The sequence below is a fragment of the Diaphorina citri genome, unplaced genomic scaffold, assembly GCF_000475195.1.
Source record: "Diaphorina citri unplaced genomic scaffold, Diaci psyllid genome assembly version 1.1 scaffold39, whole genome shotgun sequence".
Lineage (NCBI taxonomy): Eukaryota > Metazoa > Arthropoda > Insecta > Hemiptera > Psyllidae > Diaphorina > Diaphorina citri.
The window spans coordinates 148373-169857 of NW_007377476.1; the positions used below are offsets into that span (position 1 = coordinate 148373).

General features: G+C 37.5%; 1 protein-coding gene across 1 annotated transcript in view; it reads left to right on the plus strand.

Moving 5' to 3' along the window:
- Positions 1-1104: 1104 nt before the first annotated feature.
- The window catches only part of LOC103513044 (midasin-like), a 60246-nt gene continuing 39865 nt past the window's right edge, over positions 1105-21485 (plus strand). The window contains exon 1 of the mRNA XM_026826251.1: positions 1105-1780. Coding sequence (XP_026682052.1) covers positions 1105-1780 — 676 coding nt within the window. The remainder of the gene's footprint in view (positions 1781-21485) is intronic.

A 21485-nucleotide genomic window follows, 5' to 3' on the forward strand; every position in this document is an offset into this window, starting at 1 on the left:
TTACAGAAACGAGAAAATGAAGTACCCGAGGTGCTAATCGATAACTGTCAGTATTATAAAAATAAAAGCCAAATATTTAATAAATAAATCATTCACTATAGGAATCTTCCTTAATGTCCTAATCTAAGCGTCTATTTACTTATGTACTCGTATACTTCGAGAAGGGTTCATTTCAGTATCATCCTGGTCCTTTGTAAAAACAAGGACTATAAATTTTTCCAAGAACAATAAAATGTATTTCAGCAAATAAGGCCAAAATACGAGTAAAAGGCAGCTCACTTCTCGAACAATGATGCTTTATTTTCTTTCAAGAAAAAGGTCAAGAATTTCGAGTATTCTCCAAGATGAATTTTCAATTTGCACATAAAAAACAAGCAGGAAGACATTGAAATGATATTGACTCGATAAAAAAAGGAGCTCTCAATTTTTTCTCCTATGGAATTTTCTTATGATAAGTCTACAACACCACTGTCAAACACAGCCTTGCATTTTTCTCCATTTTCCTTCTTTTCCAGTCTACAATAATGTCTGGGTTTGTATTTACCTTCGCTTCATCAGTTTCATCCCTCAATGGGCCTGAAATTCTGTTGTTCAATCTTTATTATTAATTTCATTTTCTCTCTCGTAAAAGGAGATGCTTTCTTGTTCAGTCTTTTGTATTCATTTGTCATTTTCTTAATTGATTTCTTCTTTTTGCTCTGCGCTCAAATTCCAAATGGTTGATTTCCACAGAATTCTTCTCAGACCCAAAGTTACCATCAGTTAAGAAAGCCTTTGAATAGTTTCTTATCTTTATTGTTTATCTTTCGAGTTCATTTCGCCTATTTGTGTTATTGGAAAGGGATTGTTGAGCTTAAGCTCCATTCCATTTTCCAATGAACATGACAAAACGGTGATGGTGGGTTTTTGGTGTCAGTATGACCGACGTGACGCGACATTTGAAGAATGTTGAGAATCAACATCTGACATGTTTTGACATATCAAAATAATTAAATACTTATTAATCTTATTATAAATTTTATCTTGTGAATATTTTATAGGAAACCAAAACCAATCAGAGTAAAAAGCTGTTCGTAATTTTCTTTGTTTCAGACATGTTACGAAATGGAGAAATACCTGAAAGAAGAACCCAAACTGCCGTCATTCAAAAAATCAGACTTCTCGGACGGACCCCGGTGGAATCTGTTCACAACCCCAGTACCTATAACAAATTGGACAACCAAAGTAGAAGTAGTTGACCCGTTACATTTAGATGATATGAACCTTAGTGATAAACAAGTGGATTCTTCCTGTTCCTCAAGTTCCTGGGATAGTTCACTCAGTTGTGCCTTCAGGTTGAAAAAAGAAAGACTAGACCCTGATTCGTTAGAAGATGAGTCTAGTCCCCTTCAGTTGAAATTTGTAGCCAAAGCGTCAAGTCAAGGCGAATCCATTCTTCCAACCCTAACACCTCCTTCCAGTCCCGAATCCGGGAAAACTAGTATTAAGTGTTCAGTTAGCACGCCTATCAAGTTGACCGGCACCCCTTTATTTAAGTTTACCATGAAAGATACGCTTGGACTTAGCAAATTGTTTTCTGTTGCAAATACCACATTCCCCAGTTCAGCCATCATTCCACCTTCGATAGAAAGTTCACTAACGACCACACATCATGGTAAACAAAGTAGACCAGACCTTTCACCGGATGCCAGGAGGAAAACGCACAAATGTCAGTTCTCCGGGTGTTCGAAAGGATACACGAAAAGTTCACACCTAAAAGCTCACCAGCGGACACATACAGGTAAGATACAACCTCCAACATTCTTCTTCTTTAACCATATTGACATTCTTCTCTTGCATGATGCCGATTTAGCTAAAATTCCTTAAATGTAGACACGAGGCAGTTTCCCAGCCCAGGACATACTTTTCAACTTTGTCTACATACTTTATAGTTTGAAGTTTTCCACCTAATTTTTAGGACCTAGGATTTTAGGAAAGGAAGAGACAATGAAGCTCTATGTATAACATTGGATACAGAGAATAGGGTGTACATACAATTTGAATATTTGTGTCTGGGAGATGTTTTGTAAGACTTGGGGACATTCCTAGACTCTATTTTCAAATGAAATTTTCCTCTCAGCTTTTTTTTTTTTCACGAGTTTCTTCCCTACCACATAGAATTTTCTTTACGTCTCTTTATATTTTATATTAAATTTGTCTTCTTTCTCTCTCTCATTCTTTGCTCTTTCTCCCTTATCCCTTGTTTTTCGCTGCCTCTCACTCTTTCGATCTCTGTCTTTGTTTCATAGAATCTTTTGCTTAACTCCGTCTCTTTCTATCTTTACTTCTATTAGTTATTCTCTCTTCCTCGCTTCTCTTCATTTCATCTTTCGAATCGTCTGGTATTTCTCATATTGAAATTACATTGGCAAAAAAACCTCGTATTCCTTTATAATCTTTATTTTTTCCCTCTCCTTTCACTCGTGCTTCCTCATTATTTACGTGCTTGTGGGAAAAAGGAACTTAAGTACGTTGGGTTACTCTGAAGTTCGAATACTTTTCGTCACCCCAAGTAGTGAGAAAAAGTAGTTCGTCCGTTTGTCTTATTTTAATTCTTTGCCCGAACACCCTAATTGACCGTGGTAGAGTTTAGTGTATTGTTTGGGAACTCATCCACTTGAATTTTTAGAAAAAATAAATGGATGTTTATCCTGGCACTTTTGACGACGACTTAGGCTGAAAAGCCCTTTTTTAACGAAATCTTAAAAGATGGTCCCAGTCTCTCACAATTCTTTGTATCAACTCTTTCCATTTCATCTACTGTAGGCTTGTATTATTTATTTTGTAGCGTATGTAGAGCAAGCTTTGTGTCCTCATGGCAGAGTTTTCCTCTCGTGATTTATTTACTCAACTTCGTCCTGTCCTGTGTTCTTTCTTTTCGACTCATCATCGTCTCTGCCTCATGTTCCTTGGCCAAGTCGTCTTAACTTTAAATGCCCCCATGATATTTTCCTGTTTGTTCTTTATTAAGTTTGCCTTGTTTAATTCTTTCTTTTTCTCCGTTCTTCATGTCAACATTTGTTTTGTGTTCTCTTTCATTTTTCATCAGGATTATTTTGCGAACTTGTTCGTTCTCTAGGTTCTCTCCGTATTCGTGTCGTCTGTTTGAGTTGAGCTCTGTATTACTGTCACTGCTGTCAAAGGCGTATTCGTGTGTTTCTTTATTTAATTTTCATGATGTATTATTTTTGTTTCTCTCTTTGTTTAATTCCTGCAACAATTTAATTACGCCCAGATGATTGACCTTTCGTATGGTCCCTAACGTTCCATATCATGTCTAGTATACACATTTATTTTGAGTTAGCAATGCCCATAACCAAGTAGCTACAACTTCACCATATCACCATCTTGATTCTTCTAAGGTGCTGTTTGTATTTTCTCCTTCTTCCAACTTCATAATATTCCTACTAAAATGATCCCTTTATTTACAATCTAACGCTCTCTGCATATCTCATCAGAAGAGGATTAGATACTGGATAACCCACCAATTTAGCCCTGTTGTAAGAATTGTAACTTCGTAAGCTTTCGAAATCAACATCCCTATTCCCTAATATATTATTTACCTTTGAAACCAATTCTGCTCCCGCTCTTTTTCTTCCTTTACTAAATGGTGCTTTTTTTTTTTATGAATTCATAAAAAAAAGTTATGATCTCTTTTACTTGCATTGAATAAACGGTAAAAGTGACATCTCCACTAACAAGCTATACATGTTAATAACATTACTAACTTGTACTGAACAAAAGGTAAAAAAGACATCTCCACTGATAAGGTATGCCATTAACATTACTTGTACTGAAGAAAATGTAAAAGTGGCATCTCCACTAACAAGCTATACGTGTTATTAACATTACTTGTGCTGAACAAAATGTAAAAGTGGTATCTCCACTAACAAGGTACGCTATTAAGGTTATACTTCTTAGCGGTTGTACGGTATATACCTTTTCCCGAAAGGAAAGTGTGGTAGATATTTAACCCGTCTCAATTAAGACAAAAATTTCCATACGGTGTTCTCTGTGTTAATATATTACAATATGTGCACTAAAATATACGTATAGATACACAGTAGACATTTACATATGAGATATTTTACATATTCTTAGCGGTTGTACGGTATATACCTTTTCCCAAAAGGAAAGTGTGGTAGATATTTCACCCGTCTCAATTAAGACAAAAATTTCCATACAGTGTTCTCTGTGTTAATATATTACAATATGTGCACTAAAATATACGTATAGATACACAGTAGACATTTACATATGAGATATTTTACATGAATAATTTGTTCGTATTTTATATATTTTTGCTAATTTGCATTGTTCACCCCCTGGTCTAGATTTCGCAGCATATGTGAACACTAAACACCCAGTGTTTGGAGTTTTGCGTTATCTGTGGCGAATATATTTCACTAAAACTACAGTGTGTCTGGAAAATTTGGCTTTGTCCGGTTGGGATGGCTAGATATGATGGGCCTTTTGGCAAGGTCTATTTGTTTTTATAACATGGAGAAAGATGTAGAAATCAGAAAGAGAAAAGAGAGAGAGAGAGGAAGAGGAGAAATGGAGAAGCAGGTAACTTAGAGGAAGCACAACTTTCAGTCAGTGATAATGATAAATAATAAAATTAACTTTATAGAAAATTTGCACAAGTTTTTTTTTCCGCCCCAAACTATTGCCACAAAAGAGAAGATCGGAGGGAGAGAAGAGCGAGATAATTAGTGAGTAGGCCGATGTAGTGGAAGAAGGAGGGAGTTTTAAAAAAATGAGAGAGGGAGAGGGGTAAAAAATGTCAGAAAAGTCCAGGAATAGGGGGACTTGGGAAAGGAAGTTGTACGGGGATAGTAGGGATGAAAGAAAAACAAAAAGAAGAAGAGGAAGAAGAATTCTACGTGATCTGAGTTTCTAAGAATGGTGAGACAGTCTCATGTCAGGATCTCATCTAATGAGAACTGGCAAGTTGGCAGAGTTTTACGCACACAAACTTTCTTTGATACATTTTAGTATACGCACGTGTTGAGTTCAATTTGTAAACTTTCACAGAGTTTTTATAAATATAAGTACACCTACTTAAGATCTAAATATTTACCCAATACCTACTAAATAATTACCTACCTACCTACCTAAAAATCTAAACGAATGAAAAAAATCAAAAGACGTGATGAACTGATGATAGACTAACAGGTAACTTTGTGAAAACCCTATCTGAAAGCTGAAAGGTCCATAGGTGGTTCACTCTGAAGTTGTTTGAAAAACTCGGGCTTTTGATTAAAGCAGGTGGAGGTACTCCTGGACGCTTGGTAAACTTTCTCAGAAGTCATCAGAAGACAATTAGTCCAGTGAACTGTACCCCGAATTCCGGAATACGGACTTTTGCGGAATAGAGCCTTGGCGGGGTCTGGGTTCCAGTTTTTATAAATATAAGTACAACTACTTAAGATCTAAATATTTACCCAATACCTACTAAATAATTACCTACCTACCTAAAAATCTAAACGAATGAAAAAAATCAAAAGACGTGATGAACTGATGATAGACTAACAGGTAACTTTGTGAAAACCCTATCTGAAAGGTCCATAGGTGGTTCACTCTGAAGTTGTTTGAAAAACTCGGGCTTTTGATTAAAGCAGGTGGAGGTACTCCTGGACGCTTGAGACAATCACAAACATGTTGCAGACTGTTGCGAGGCACAAAAGAAATTGGTTCACCACTTTCTTTACATCCTGTATGTATTTTTCATGTGCACTGTTTAATATTTTTCTGATATCTCCCACATTGTTGATCTTTTTTTTGTACCAGTTGCTAATTTGGATTTAAATGTATTTTTGTTCGATATTCTTTCTATTTTGTTTATCGAAATTAAATCTAGTATTGTACCAGTTGCTAATTTGGATTTAAATGTATTTTTGTTCGATATTCTTTCTATTTTGTTTATCGAAATTAAATCTAGTATTCGATTTTTCTATAGCGCACACCCACGTTTTTCCGATTTTTAGTGCATTTTTTCGATTTTCTCGAGCCTTTGTTCAAAGTTTTCTTAGTTTTATTCCTTTGTTCGGATTTATCCATTTTGTTGTTCGATTTTGTTCGCTTTTTCAAATTTTAGTTTTTTGTGCCTACCTCGTGTTTGGAAGATTCCACATTGGCTCAGCTTTCATTCAATTTATAGTTCTAGTTTTATTTTACATAGTTGTTACACCATTGTGCTTTGTTCATTTTTCCTTTTTATGCCTTTGATGGTATTTTGCATTTTATTTTTTGGGGCGAAGGTCTTGAAATATGGCACCCACCATACCTCAGCAGATCGCTTACGCGGTTCAACTATACTAATCTAGCTATACACTACAGAAATGCTCTGTGCTCTGTGTCTCTGGAGAGAGAAAAAGAGAGAGGGAGGGCAAAAGAGAGGGAATTGGAAACAGAGAGAGAGAGGGAGGGGGGGAAGAGAGAGAAACTGACACAAAGACAAGCACTTGGTGACTTGACGTAAAAAATGGGAGTGAGAAAGTACAGAAATGCTCTGTGTCTCTGGAGAGAGAAAAAGAGAGAGGGAGGGCAAAAGAGAGGGAATTGGAAAGAGAGAGAGAGAGGGAGGGGGGGAAGAGAGAGAAACTGACACAAAGACAAGCACTTGGTGACTTGACGTAAAAAATGGGAGTGAGAAAGAAAGAAAATAGAGTGCTAAAAAGTTAGAAGTTCCCTGATGGTATACTGTAATGACAATGATTACAACTTCCCTGGTAATGATAATTACAACTAGCATTACAATAATTCTTCTAAAAAAAAAGTTACATGGTAAAATGTTAATTCCACTATGTTCTGCCCTCTGTATTTCATTCCCCCCTTTTGTTTTCGGGTCGAGAAAGAGGTGGAGAGAGAGAGAAAAAAAAATAACTTTTTCTCCAAAAGTTAAGAGTTGGAGAGTTTGGGAGCACATAAAAAATGGAGAAAGAAGACGGTTTTGTCCCTCCTACCCTTCCCCCTGCGGGGTCCTCCTTTATCTAGTTTATGGGGCTTTTAGTTAAATGTTTTTATTTAATCAACGTAAAAAAAAAACTTGAGAAAGTGAAGGCTGGATGGGACGGAGAAGAAGAGAAAGAAGACAAGATGGTCAGGAAAACATGGAATGTACAAATTCACCTATCCCTATCCTCCTCATTACCAAGCAAAAAAATTCTTTGTATGGATAGATGACCAATGTCCATGATTGTGGACATCTCTTTTGTAGTGCCTCAATACCAGAGGTTTTTTTTTTGTCTGTAGGGATAGCTTACCGACGTCGACAATTGTGGACATATAACTTGTTTTTAAATGAGTGAAGCTAGCCCTAAATTTACAGCAACTTTTTTGAAGGTTCGAATTTCTATCACTAGAGTATTTTTCGGTGCATGCGTTTGTTTATTTTCTTTTTCAATTTTTAATCACATTTCAATTTTTGGAGCAAATGTTTGTTTGAGAGTCGTAGTCCCAGGATTTCAAGTAAGTTTTTTTCTCATATCTGTGTTATTTCAAGGTGCCCAATGTAAAAGTAAGTGAAATATGGATTTTCAAGTGTTTTTAAGTACTATTTGATAAGGTATCGTATTTACGATATTCAAGGGTTTCTTAGTCCTATTACTGTGTGGCTCAAAGTTTTCATGCAAAAACTTTGGCTCCTCGGATCTTCTTGGGATAGTGAATTACCTCCAGATTTGGATAGGGAATGGAAATTATTTGTTCAGGAACTTCCTCTTCTTAACGAAGTACGTATTCCCAGGTACCTACATACCTACCAGTGTGTTTCCGTAGATCTCGTAGGTTTCTGTGACGCCTCAGCTGCGGCTATGGCGGCCGTTGTTTATCTGCGGGTCTCCCTTTTAGGGGGGGAGGTCCACTCATATCTCATTCGTGCCAGAACAAAAGTAGCACCTATCAAAACCCTCACTATTCCCAAGTTAGAACTCTCGGCTGCTCTTCTGTTGGCTAATCTACTCAAGTCACTTGACCCTTTGATTCAAAATTGGAAAATTTCTCAGACTTATTTATTCTCAGATTCCACCATTGTTTTAGGTTGGTTGAAAACCCCGCCTTACATGCTTAATACATTTGTTTCTAATCGCGTTCAACAAATATTAGAAGTGACTTAGGAAGGAAAAACACTTGTGAAGATATAATTGAGACGAAGCAAATCCAAAAAGGAAATAAAAACAAATGTGAAAATATACATGGAAGATGTGAAAAGTAATGTAACAAGACACCAGCAACACCAGGGTGACAACCGTCAGTCGTAATGGACGGGGCGATTTGGTTTGTTTTGTTGTTACTTTTACTTGATGTTCTTTTGGAATTGCTGTCTCATGGTTTTGATTCGGGGCGATTTGGTTTGTTTTGTTGTTACTTTTACTTGATGTTCTTTTGGAATTGATGTCTCATGGTTTTGATCGGTTTTATTTTGCGCCTGCCTTGCAAATTTTAAGTGCTAGGTCGCGGGTGCGATTTACGCCAGGGTTGAACTTCATCCTAGACCTAGACAGATAAGGTTCGTTCTCGGAACGGCTGACTTTGTCCTATCCTATCCTCTCTTCGGTTTCGGGACAGTAGGATCTTAGCAGGTACAGTTCTTGCTACCAAAGCCTAGAGTTGGAATTCAGTCATGTCACGAGAAGACTTGCTCCGTTTCCTTATTGTGTAGCGATGTTCGTGTGAGAAAACACTTGAGAAAATGCAAAGAGCCCGCCTTGCAATTTTAAGTGCTAGGTCGCGGGTGCGATTCACACCAGGGTTGAACTTCATCCTAAACAGATAAGGTTCGTTCTCGGAACGGCTGACTTTGTTCTTTCCTATCCTCTCTTCGATTTCGGGACAGTAGGATCTTAGCAGGTACAGTTCTTGCTATCAAAGTCTAGAGTTCGAATTCAGTCATGTCACGAGAAGACTTGCTCCGTTTCCTTATTGTGTAGCGATGTTCGTGTGAGAAAACACTTGAGAAAATGCAAAGAATTTTCATCATAATATGTAAGAAAGGCGAGTATGAGGTGAGGCTAAAAAGTCTCTAGCATAAAAACATTTTCCTTTCTGCTCTCCTAAAATGAAAAATGTGAAGTTATTGTTATACGGCCGGTTTTTTGTGTTGTGTTTGAGATGACAAAGGCCCAAAGTGCCCAACAACAGCTCACAGTGTTTGCATTCTCCCCGCTTTACCCTCATGAAATATTTTTGGAGGTGACTTACCACCCGCTTTTCCCAAAGTCCATGATGAGTGAGATGACAAAGGCCCAAAGTGCCCAACAACTCACAGTGTTTGCATTCTCCCCGCTTTACCCTCATGAAATATTTTTGGAGGTGACTTACCACCCGCTTTTCCCAAAGTCCATGATGAACTTTTTGCTCTGCGCTCAAATTCCAAATGGTTGATTTCCACTGAATTCCTCTCAGACCTAAAGTTACCATCAGTTAAGAAAGCCTTTGAATAGTTTCTTATCTTTATTGTTTATCTTTCGAGTTCATTTCGCGTATTTGTGTTATTGGAAAGGGATTGTTGAGCTTAAGCTCCATTCCATTTTTCAATTAACATGAAAAAAACGGTGATGGTGGGTTTTTGGTGTCATCAGTATGACTGACGTGACGCGACATTTGAAGAATGTTGAGAATCAACATATGACATGTTGTTTTGACATATCAAAATAATTAAATACTTATTAATCTTATTATAAATTTTATCTTGTGAATATTTTATAGGAAACCAAAACCAATCCTTCGATTTCCGGCGGATTTGAGATGTTTAACCCCTCTATAATGCGCCTTCAACTGTCTACCTTCCATCTATTTCTTCTCTCAATCACACGTCCCTTGTTCGATTCCCGGCGGATTTGAGATGTTTAACCCCTCTATAATGCGCCTTCAACTGTCTACCTTCCGTCTGTTTCTTCTCTTCATCACACGTCCCTTCAGTCTCTTCCACTCTACTATTTTAGCTTCACCTCCATTACCTCGTCACCCTTTCCTTGATTTGCCATTGTATCCTTCCCTCCTACATCATCTTCCCATTTCTTTCCCTCCTCTCCAGTTCCCTCTCCTCCTAGATTTTCACCTCCACCTCATTCTCTTCCCCTCCCCTCTTCTCTTTTCTGCGTCCCCAATGTTATTGTTAAAGGCACAGAAAGAAAAACATTTTCCTTTCTGCCTGAGTGAATATTTTCTTGTGCAAGATTCGCCTCAAGCCTCAACTCCCTAGGCAAATTCCTTTCTATCGTACATACGAAATTCTAAATTGTGTTTTCCTCTCTGCCTCATGCGAGTCGCTTATAAAGTAGGTACTCTCGTTCTTTACCTATACATATTGTACGAAGACTTCGTTAACCCAGAATCCCAGCGTAATATGTTAAGATAGACAGGGCTGTTGGGTGTCTGAATTAAAGTCTGTCCGGACGGTCATCAGTACGTGTTGTCCCATCCAGACACTTACCACTCGCAAAGTTACTTAACTTGAGTTGTCCGTTTGGAACTCGCACTATTGCCGCTGGTCCTCTTTTGCCGTAGGAATTCAACGTGCCATTACCACTGGTCCTCATTAATGATATAAACTCCACAGGGCTGGGTTAAATTAGGTTGGGTTGGGTTAAGTTAGGTTGGGTTGGGTTAAGTTAGGTTGGGTTAGGTTAGGTTAGGTTGGATGATATAAAGTCCACAGGGTTTGGTTAATCTTGTGATAATGAAATGGAGATTCATTTTGAAATGGACATAGCCTGGGTTGTATTTAAATGCACTTCCTTTGTTTGAGGCGTCACGAGTGACCCAGTAGAACACACGGGGAATATTGAAGGACAAAACATGTACTAAAACTTCACACAATGTTGTCAACTTTACTCACATGTTGCAGAAAACTTACTGACTGACCCGTTCGTATTAAGCTCCTTTCTAGATCTAGAAAATATCCCTTCGCCTCCACCTCCATTTTCACTTTCGTCTCCACCTTAACTTTTGCCTTCACCTCCATCTCCACTTTCGCCTCCACCCCTACTTTTGCCTCAACCTCCATTTTCGCCTCCCCCTCCCTTTTCACCTCCACCTTTACTTTCACGTCCACCTCCAATTTGCCTCCACCTCTCTTTTCACCTCCACTTTCATCTCCACTTTCACCTCCCAGGTTGGTTTAGGTTAGGTTAGGTTTGGAATCATACAAAATTTCGTCCTCTTCTTTATGTAGGTACCTCATTTTATGGATATAAAATGGTACATGTGTTCGCTACACAAGTGGAAAGTTACCAATATAATCTGATCCATTTCTTTATGTAGGTACCTCATTTTATGGATATAAAATGGTACATGTGTTCGCTACACAAGTGGAAAGTTACCAATATAATCTGATCCAAAGGCCGTCGACTATAATATGTGATAACACCTTGAAGAAAAAGTCAAGGTGATGTTGGCATCTCAGTGTCTCGCTGTCGCGTCGGTCCATTCCAAGAAGCATGAAGAATCTCAGGACAAAATTGCCGTCAAATACTGTCGCTCTTGTCCGCCTCACTTCTATTTACTTGTCCTTCCTTGTCATTCTTCCCACTATCATTTCTTTTATTCCCACCCTCTCCCATATATGGAATTTAACGCCATTTCTTCTGAGACGAAAAATGTTTTATTGCTCAATAAGTTAATTATTGCGGAATTTCCTGGGGAAGAAAATTCAAATTGCTGTTCGAAACGAGAGGGAAGCGTTTATTATACGAGTGTCGAAACCGTTACAGTATTTTATGACGAATTTTTGTGGTTGCTGAACGAATTTAGAATTGCGTTCTGAATGAAGGTTTGTCATGTTCATGCTCATTAGTTGTCAAGTGACGCACGTTTTAGATATCACCTGAGAGTTCTGCCTTGGGCCGAGGCTTACCGAGTTGAATTCGCAGGATTAAGGATCGAGCTATACCTACGTACTGTCCTAGCTCTATCCAGGAATTTCAGGATAAAATCCAGTCGCTTTAATGCTCCATCGTGGGCCCCAGCCTTCTGCCTTAGAATCAGTGCAAAGTAGGCTTGCTTTTCGGACTTCGTACTTTTTCTTTGACATTCCATTAAACCTTGTTTCTGTTAGAGATCAATTGTTAACCCTCTCCCATATATGGAATTTAACGTCATTTCTTCCGAGACGAAAAATGTTTTATTGCTCAATAAGTTAATTATTGCGGAATTTCCTGGGGAAGAAAATTCAAATTGCTGTTCGAAACGAGAGGATCTGATCCATTGAATGTGTGACCAAGGGAATTTTATTATTGCCAACTCGTCCTCAAATTCAATTGTGTCTATTTCAAGTTGTGATTTATGGTTATGGTGACACAAAATTATACCTTTGTCTTTTAGAAAACCATTATCTCGTAAAATAATAAAATCTCTGTAAGTTTCCCAATAAAAACGGCCTGAAATAGACCTCTTGAGAATATCGCGTCATATTTTACGGCCCGAGAAGTTTAAAGTTGTACCACTGTGCTATCAAAACTTGAGATCTCGCGCTGTAAACTCGGTAAGTTTGCTCATTCCGGGTTAGTTGTTCAGTTTTTACTAGTCTTTCAGTATTTTCTATAGTTTTTTCCATGTCTCCGAAGCCTTTACAGCCTCGAGAGTACACCTTTTTTCAAAACATCACGTCGTTACATTATTGGTATTTTCTATAGTTTTTTCCATGTCTCCGAAGCCTTTACAGCCTCGAGAGTACACCTTTTTTCAAAACATCACGTCCTTGCATTATTCTTTCCTCATATTATTCTTCTTTAAGTTTTTTTATATCTTCTTTCGTTTATTATGAGTTTCTCCTATGTGTTTCCTATTCCCGTCGTTAACTCCTGGCTTGATACGTGTCTATAGTTTATACGATGCTGATGTTTGCAAGAAAATAGGTAGGTACAGAAGAAAGTCGGAATAAATCACAGGATGACAAATAATATACATGGAAATCTTGCCTTTAATATGAAGAATAAACTGGGTTGTACTATACTCCTGGACAAAATTAGCGCACACCTTAAACTTTTCAGGTTTACTTGACCCCTGGTGACCGAGGGTTAATATTGGTATGTTTTTGTGTTGCATTTCTAACATTTTGATATCTATTGAAATAAAATGATTTTGTTCACAATGAGAAAATTGGGAGTATGATACCCACTTGGCAATTTCTTAGATCTAATGACGCTACAGGGGATCGAACCCCAAATGACTCTATGGTAGAGATATTTAGATTTCATAGTAACAGGGAAAAACATTCAAGGGTTTCAAGTTTTACATAAAAGATCATTTTTCTCCACTTTTCCATTCAGTATTTTCTCATCTCTTCCAGGACTATTCAAGAAAAAGGTTTGTATAATTTTGTTTTAGTTAGTCCCTTTTCAAAGTGCATATTGACTTTGTCAGAAGGAAAGCGCTCATGGCCGAAGAAAGGCAATAAGTTAACTTGGCAGAGCATTCCCTAAACCTGTTATAGATTTTCTTTATAACTATTTATGTCATTTGGAAACTACCTTTTCTTTCCAGCTACTTATTGGTACTAGCTTTTTGTTACAGCTATACTTATAGGTACTATTCTTAGCATTCCTTTACAGCTATACTAGCTTATTTCTTCCGTCAGGATCATGATTTTCCACTACCTCTCTGATACGTACACACTACTCGTATGTTTTCTTCATTACTTTGCACATTCTGTTTTCATATTGATATTCAGTGAGTATAATATCGCCGTGTAGAAAATTTTCAATTCAGTTTTCCTTTACAGCTATATATAGCTTATTTCTTCTAGTATACTAGCTTATTTCTTCCGTCAGGATCATGATTTTCCACTACCTCTCTGATACGTACACACTATGTTTTCTTCATTACTTTGCACATTCTGTTTTCATATTGATATTCAGTGAGTATAATATCGCCGTGTAGAAAATTTTCAATTCAGTGTATATGATGCCATTATTATTTCTTTCCAAGATATGACGTATGTTGCCGGCAAACTCCGAAAACTGGGCCAACTCAAGGAACCGTACCGTTGTAGTAGTCTTGTATTGTCTGCCAGTATTAAAGGCCGATATCTACAGATTCTTTTGTCGAATATAGGGCTGTCCACGTTATTGGTCTTAGTAGTTAGTTAGCTAGTACTATTATAAAGACCTTTTAGTCTGTATTCTGTAATACCGGATCTTCTAGCTCTGAAGTGAAAATATTTGTGTTATGTCATTTTTTTCCACTTCCCAAGCCCAGAATCCCTAGCATTATTTTAGTTGCGTCCTGTATCTCCTTGAAAAGTCAGTTTCCTATTTCGGGCTTTGCGGCCACATTATACCGGATCTTCTAGCTCTGAAGTGAAAATATTTGTGTTATGTCATTTTTTTCCACTTTCCAAGCCCAGAATCCCTAGCATTATTTTAGTTGCGTCCTGTATCTCCTTGAAAAGTCAGTTTCCTATTTCGGGCTTTGCGGCCACATTTGTACTCTGAGCAAACACAAACTTGAATATTTCTATCCCTTCTCTCACCCTTTCTTTCTCCTTCGTCCTCCTTCCCTTCTGCTTTCTTCTCTATTTCTCTTTGCCTCTCTCCCATTCTGTTTTGCTTCCAAATCAAATTTAAGGTTTATTTATGTATGAGTGTGCCCCACTTAGGACCGAGAGAATATATTCGTTTCCACTCGAGTTGTGAAAGACAAAATAAAACATGTGAGAAAGAATCCTTTGCGAACGGGGGGAAAAAAGCTCTCCAGCTTTAACAGTGGATAAAAAGGACTGCAAGTATCTATTCAAACGTCCAGACTGGCTGTAGAAGGATTTTGCTCTCCAGCTTTAACAGTGGATAAAAAGGACTGCAAGTATCTATTCAAACGTCCAGACTGGCTGTAGAAGGATTTTCTTTGTAGAAGTATCTCACTGTTACTAGTGCTACCCTAGGAGATAGGAAATTGTACGGGATACTAATACAGGATACTAATAAACAGGGACACTAGTGCTACCTACACTCTTTAGGTCAGATTTTTTTTTTTTTAGGTAAGATAACCCAACTGCATAGCTACTTGTCTGTTCTTTGTTCTTTTTTCCCCTCTAATGAAATACATACTGAGGTGATTTTCTTTGTAGAAGTATCTCACTGTTACTAGTGCTACCCTAGGAGATAGGAAATTGTACGGGTATAACAACAGGATACTAATAAACAGGGACACTAGTGCTACCTACAATCTTTAGGTCAGATTTTTTTTTAGGTAAGATAACCCAACTGCATAGCTACTTGTCTGTTCTTTGTTCTTTTTTCCCCTCTAATGAAATACATACTGAGGTGGGTTGGTAGTTGGTAGACACAAAGCTAAGAGGAGATTACATGTTGAAGAAGTTTTGTATCCCTCTTCTTTCAGCACACAGAAACTAGGCTTAATACAACAGATATTATATAGGGGAAGGATCCCTTGCTACGACCTTGTTATGCTCTGACCTTCATTTTCAGTTGAAGGATGAAATGTCCACGGGTGTTCCTTGAATAGACTGCTATTTTATAGAGAAAGGATACCTTGCTACGACCTTGTTATGCTCTGACCTTCATTTTCAGTTGAAGGATGAAATGTCCACGGGTGTTCCTTGAATAGACTGAGGACTATGGCGGGGGCTTCATTTGGTCTGCCTACCCAGTCCCAACATTAGACGTATACACATACATAAATTTCACATGTCACTTTACACAACGGAAAGTTGGCACAGGATACAATTTTTTTCTTCTTCTTTTGAACAAAGTGCCAAATGGACTTTATTTCTTCTTAATTTTTTCTTTTCTCTCCCATGTATATTCTTTTGATTCGCCTTTAGCTTTTTGTTTTACAACATAACATCATGCATTATAAAAGTTTCTATTATTTTTCCATTTTCATTTCCATTGTCTCTAATGTGTTTCCTTGGACTCTGGACTGGTGGACTAGTCTCTTTTTTCTTTTCTCTCCCATGTATATTCTTTTGATTCGCCTTTAGCTTTTTGTTTTACAACATAACATCATGCATTACAAAAGTTTCTATTATTTTTCCATTTTCATTTCCATTGTCTCTAATGTGTTTCCTTGGACTCTGGACCAGTGGACTAGTTCTTCCTTGTATTCTTGAATCTTTTTCCTATACTCTCGTACTGATTTATCAGTGAAGGCTTCTTTGTATGCTAATGAATCAATCGTGAGATTTTGGCTATTGATATTGAAACTTCCTTCTTCTCTGTCACTTAAAAACCAACCATAGAGAGAGAGAGAAAGAGAAATAAAAATAAAAGGGAGGAATAGATTTGAAACTGCAAGAGTTCTCTTGTTTAGTAATCTTTAATTCTACTAAGAGAAATAAAAATAAAAGGGAGGAATAGATTTGAAACTGCAAGAGTTCTCTTGTTTAGTAATCTTTAATTCTACTTATCAAGAGAAAATATTAGACACGAGGGCATTACGAAATAAAAAGTGAAAAACTAGACGGAGAAAAAGTAGAAAACAATCATATAATAGAAAACTGACGATGAAAAAAATAAGAGAAATTGGAAACAAGAAGGGATAAAGGAGAAGGAAAAATGAAAAGACTGTTGGTGAATGTTTTACTTCATAAAAAATAATGTAAGATTATTTTTTTCTTCTGTGGAAAATAAAGAGGGAAAATCTATTTTCAATAAATTCACTAGTTCCAGCTGTTCAGTGTCTTTGTGTTGAAAGAAAGCTTCGTGTATTGTGTATAGCTACATCACGTGGGAATTTTAGCTTTAGCCTGCTATTAATGAACATCTGGTATCAATAACAAACTTGAAGGTTAGTCTTGACTTTAGAGCTACTCCTTACATCACGTGCTACTGGGAATTTTAGCTTTAGCCTGCTATTAATGAACATCTGGTATCAATAATAAACGTAAAGGTTAGTCTTGACTTTAGAGCTACTCCTTGCAGGAAAATTATCCTTCAAGATCTGAAGGAAATTTTTAGTATAATTGCAACCTAAGTACTTGTCTCTAATATGTTTCTAAGTTTCTAATGTCTCTTTGTGAGAATAATTGAAAAGCACTGGTCCTTTTACAGAAATTTTTAGTAAAATTGCAACCTAAGTACTTGTCTCTAATATGTTTCTAAGTTTCTAATGTCTCTTTGTGAGAATAATTGAAAAGCACTGGTCCTTTTCACGGAGCTTCTTTGTTTGCGCTTTGCATGGTTTCTGGTTGGTTTAGTGCCCAAAATTGACCAATTCAGATAAAATACCCTTGTCCTGAAAGCCTTTGTTTGTGTTCAAAATAACGTCATAAATACGAAGTGACGTCACACTTCACACATATTTGGTCTATTCTCAACTCAATCTTTTGTCTGACCTTTGAAGTTTGACCAGTTCCAAATCCACAACACGTTTCGTTGTTTCGACCACACCAGTAGATTCGTAAAGCCTAACACAATATTTGCGGCTGTTAGCCCCTACACCTAAGCCTCACAGTTGGCTTTTCGTATCCAAAGCACTCCAGTACTGAACAGCCCATACTGAAACTGATGTAGGGTTGGGACATCGACATCGATGTTTTGAAAACATCGATACATCGGAACAAAAACATCGATGTCAACATCGATGTTTTTGATTACGATACATCGGATACTCGATATATCGAAGTTTAAAAACATCGATGTATCGAACATCGATGTTCTCGTCTCGATGTCCCAACCCTAGGTTGGGACACCGACATCGATGTTTTGAAAACATTGTTACATCGGACATCGATGTTTTGAAAACATTGTTACATCGGACATCGATGTTTTGAAAACATTGTTACATCGGACATCGATGTTTTGAAAACATTGTTACATCGAAGTTTATCTTCCCTGTAGTCTGAGGTATGGGGACTATGGGGAGGTGAGGTTTTTGGAGTTCAGTGCTTAGGCAGAGTCAATTTTCAGTCATTCTTGATCTTATTGCGTTTTTGCAGCACGGAGCTACGTAAACACATCAATGTGCCCACCTTTGTGATCGAATAGTTAAGGGATTTCCAACCCGGAGAAGCTGGGTTCAATTCCTGGCCGAGGCGGAAATTTTTCTCTTCTCGGATAGGTATGGACGTAAAATATGTGCCTTGAAGTAATGCGAAAGCAGTTCCGAGGTACATTTCTCCTCAAAAGGTGTGTCCAAACGTAGATCGATGTCGATTGTCGATCAAAACTATAATATGTGATCACACCTTGAAGAAAAATTCAAGGTTATGTTGGCATCTCAGTGTCTTGCTGTCGCGTCGGTCCATTCCAAGAAGCATGAAGAATCTCAGGACAAAATTGCCGTCAAATACTGTCGCTCTTGTCCGCCTCACTTCTATTTACTTGTCCTTCCTTGTCATTCTTCCCACTATCATTTCTTTTATTCCCACCCTCTCCCATATATGGAATTTAACGCCATTTCTTCTGAGACGAAAAATGTTTTATTGCTCAATAAGTTAATTATTGCGGAATTTCCTGGGGAAGAAAATTCAAATTGCTGTTCGAAACGAGAGGGAAGCGTTTATTATACGAGTGTCGAAACCGTTACAGTATTTTATGACGAATTTTTGTGGTTGCTGAACGAATTTAGAATTGCGTTCTGAATGAAGGTTTGTCATGTTCATGCTCATTAGTTGTCAAGTGACGCACGTTTTAGATATCACCTGAGAGTTCTGCCTTGGGCCGAGGCTTATACAGAGTTGAATTCGCAGTATTAAGGATCGAGCTATACCTACATTACCTACGTACTGTCCTAGCTCTATCCAGGAATTTCAGGATAGAATCCAGTCGCTTTAATGCTCCTTCGTGGGCCCCAGCCTTCTGCCTTTCCTACGTACTGTCCTAGCTCTATCCAGGAATTTCAGGATAGAATCCAGTCGCTTTAATGCTCCTTCGTGGGCCCCAGCCTTCTGCCTTGAAAGTCGGAATAAATCACAGGATGACAAATAATATACATGGAAATCTTGCCTTTAATATGAAGAATAAATTGGGTTATCAGTGCAAAGTAGGCTTGCTTTTCGGACTTCGTACTTTTTCTTTGACATTCCATTAAACCTTGTTTCTGTTAGAGATCAATTGTTCAGTGCAAAGTAGGCTTGCTTTTCGGACTTCGTACTTTTTCTTTGACATTCCATTAAACCTTGTTTCTGTTAGAGATCAATTGTTACTTAGCTTTACATCAACCTCTCTTGAATTCAATAAAATTGAATAGGATAAAATTTTCACTTTTGTACACCATTATCCGTCTAATAATATTCAGGATTAAAATGCGATATACTTACGTTTCTAGTGAAATACCATACATACCTTTTTCAATTCGACATTTTCGACGTATTTTTTCAGGATTAAAATGCGATATACTTACGTTTCTAGTGAAATACCATACATACCTTTTTCAATTCGACATTTTCGACGTATTTTCAGTCAAATCATAATTTCGTCTCATTTTCCGCCTTGGTGATGACAAATTTCATTGAGTTTACTTTTAGTTCCTTGTAAAATGGAACTTTTCCAACCCGATTGTGTTGCATAATTCAGGATTAAAATGCGATATACTTACGTTTCTATAGGGAAATACCATACATACCTTTTTCAATTCGACATTTTCGACGTATTTTCAGTCAAATCATAATTTCGTCTCATTTTTCGCCTTGGTGATGACAAATTTCATTGAGTTTATTTTTAGTTCCTTGTAAAATGGAACTTTTCCAACCCGATTGTGGTGCATTTGCATTTCTAACATGTTGATATCTATTGAAATAAAATGATTTTGTTCACAATGAGAAAATTGGGAGTATGATACCCACTTGGCAATTTCTTTGATCTAAATGACGCTACAGGGGATCGAACCCCAAACGACTCTATGGTAGAGATATTTAGATTTTCATAGTAACAGGGAAAAACATTAAAGGGTTTCAAGTTTTACATATAAAAGATCATTTTTCTCCACTTTTCCATTCAGTATTTTCCCATCTCTTCAGTGTTTTATAATCTCTGTATCTTAAGCTTCTTTTGTTTGTGTTAATAGACTCAAAATTAGTAGGTATAGACTTTTGTTTATGTTGGCATCAGACTCAATAGTCTCATTACATATTATACACAGCAGGAACTAAAACGTAGACCTTCGCCTTCCCCGATTTGGTTAAATTTGGCAAACATGCTTAGCACGTGAAGGATATTTGCTAATTCGATTTCGGGTTTCATCAGGCTCAAGTCCGGAAGGGTCTTTTTTCCTGAGTGAGTAGTGACTTCAGTTAACTGAACCGCTAACCCTTTGTTGATACTGACGTTCCTCAACTTGTTTTGCCGTTCCCAAGATTCTGTCTTCTGTCCAAGATTGCACTTGAGCTTTCGTGGGACAAGAACACTAAAGGGTTTATTATTCCAAAATGGAAAACACATTAGAGCCCATACATTTCTATAGTTTTTTGTTTTTCAAAAATTCAAATAGATATGTCTATCTGCATATTCCCATCCCATTTCTCCCTCGCTCTCCTTATAGCCTTTTTCTGGCCTTTAAACTCTCCCCCTCCCCCGTCTCTTCCTGCGTTATGGATGAGTTCGTATCCTATCAGACGAAACATGAAATTTAGCCATTATTCGTGCAAAAAATTGACCATAATCATAGATCTTATTCCTAGGGTAAAAGGACTCGTTCATGTCTTGGTTTTTATGTGCTGAAGGAAATTTAGGGTAATCGAATCTCAGACCCGAAATTTATACTCCCTCAAAAAATCCCACCTAAAACAACAAAATAATATGACCAAAGGCATCGTAAATGAAGGCTCAGGCCTTTAAGGTCTATCAATTTTATTAATCAATTCCACCTTCTCAGTAAATGTGAACGAGAAAGAGTGGGAAGTACTCTTGAAGAGTGAAGGAGATTGTGGGTTCGTATCCTATCAGACGAAACATGAAATTTAACCATTATTCGTGCAAAAAATTGACCATAATCATATTAGATCTTATTCCTAGGGTAAAAGGACTCGTTAATGTCTTGGTTTTTATGTGCTGAAGGAAATTTAGGGTAATCGAATCTCAGACCCGAAATTTAAAATCCCTCAAAAAATCCCACCTAAAACAACAAAATAATATGACAAAGGCATCGTAAATGAAGGCTCAGGCCTTTAAGGTCTATCAATTTTTTTATTAATCAATTCCACCTTCTCAGTAAATGTGAACGAGAAAGAGTGGGAAGTACTCTTGAAGACTAGGGGCAGGGGTGTAGCCAGCACTTGCCTTATGGGTTTTTGACTCTATCCCGGGGATAGTTTCCCCCAATCCCACCCCTCTTACTGAGAGTATCCCCCCTAATCCCGCCCATCTAACTCGGGGATATGCGATCAGGGAGATCAGTATATCAAGTTTAAACTTCTAATACAACACTTAATTAAGCCCTGATAGGGATGAGAGACTCGATGTAGGACCGAAAACTTTTAATTTACCGAAAACCTTATGAATGATCACCGACAGTTGTAACAGGTACTGTCCTTGCTGGATCAA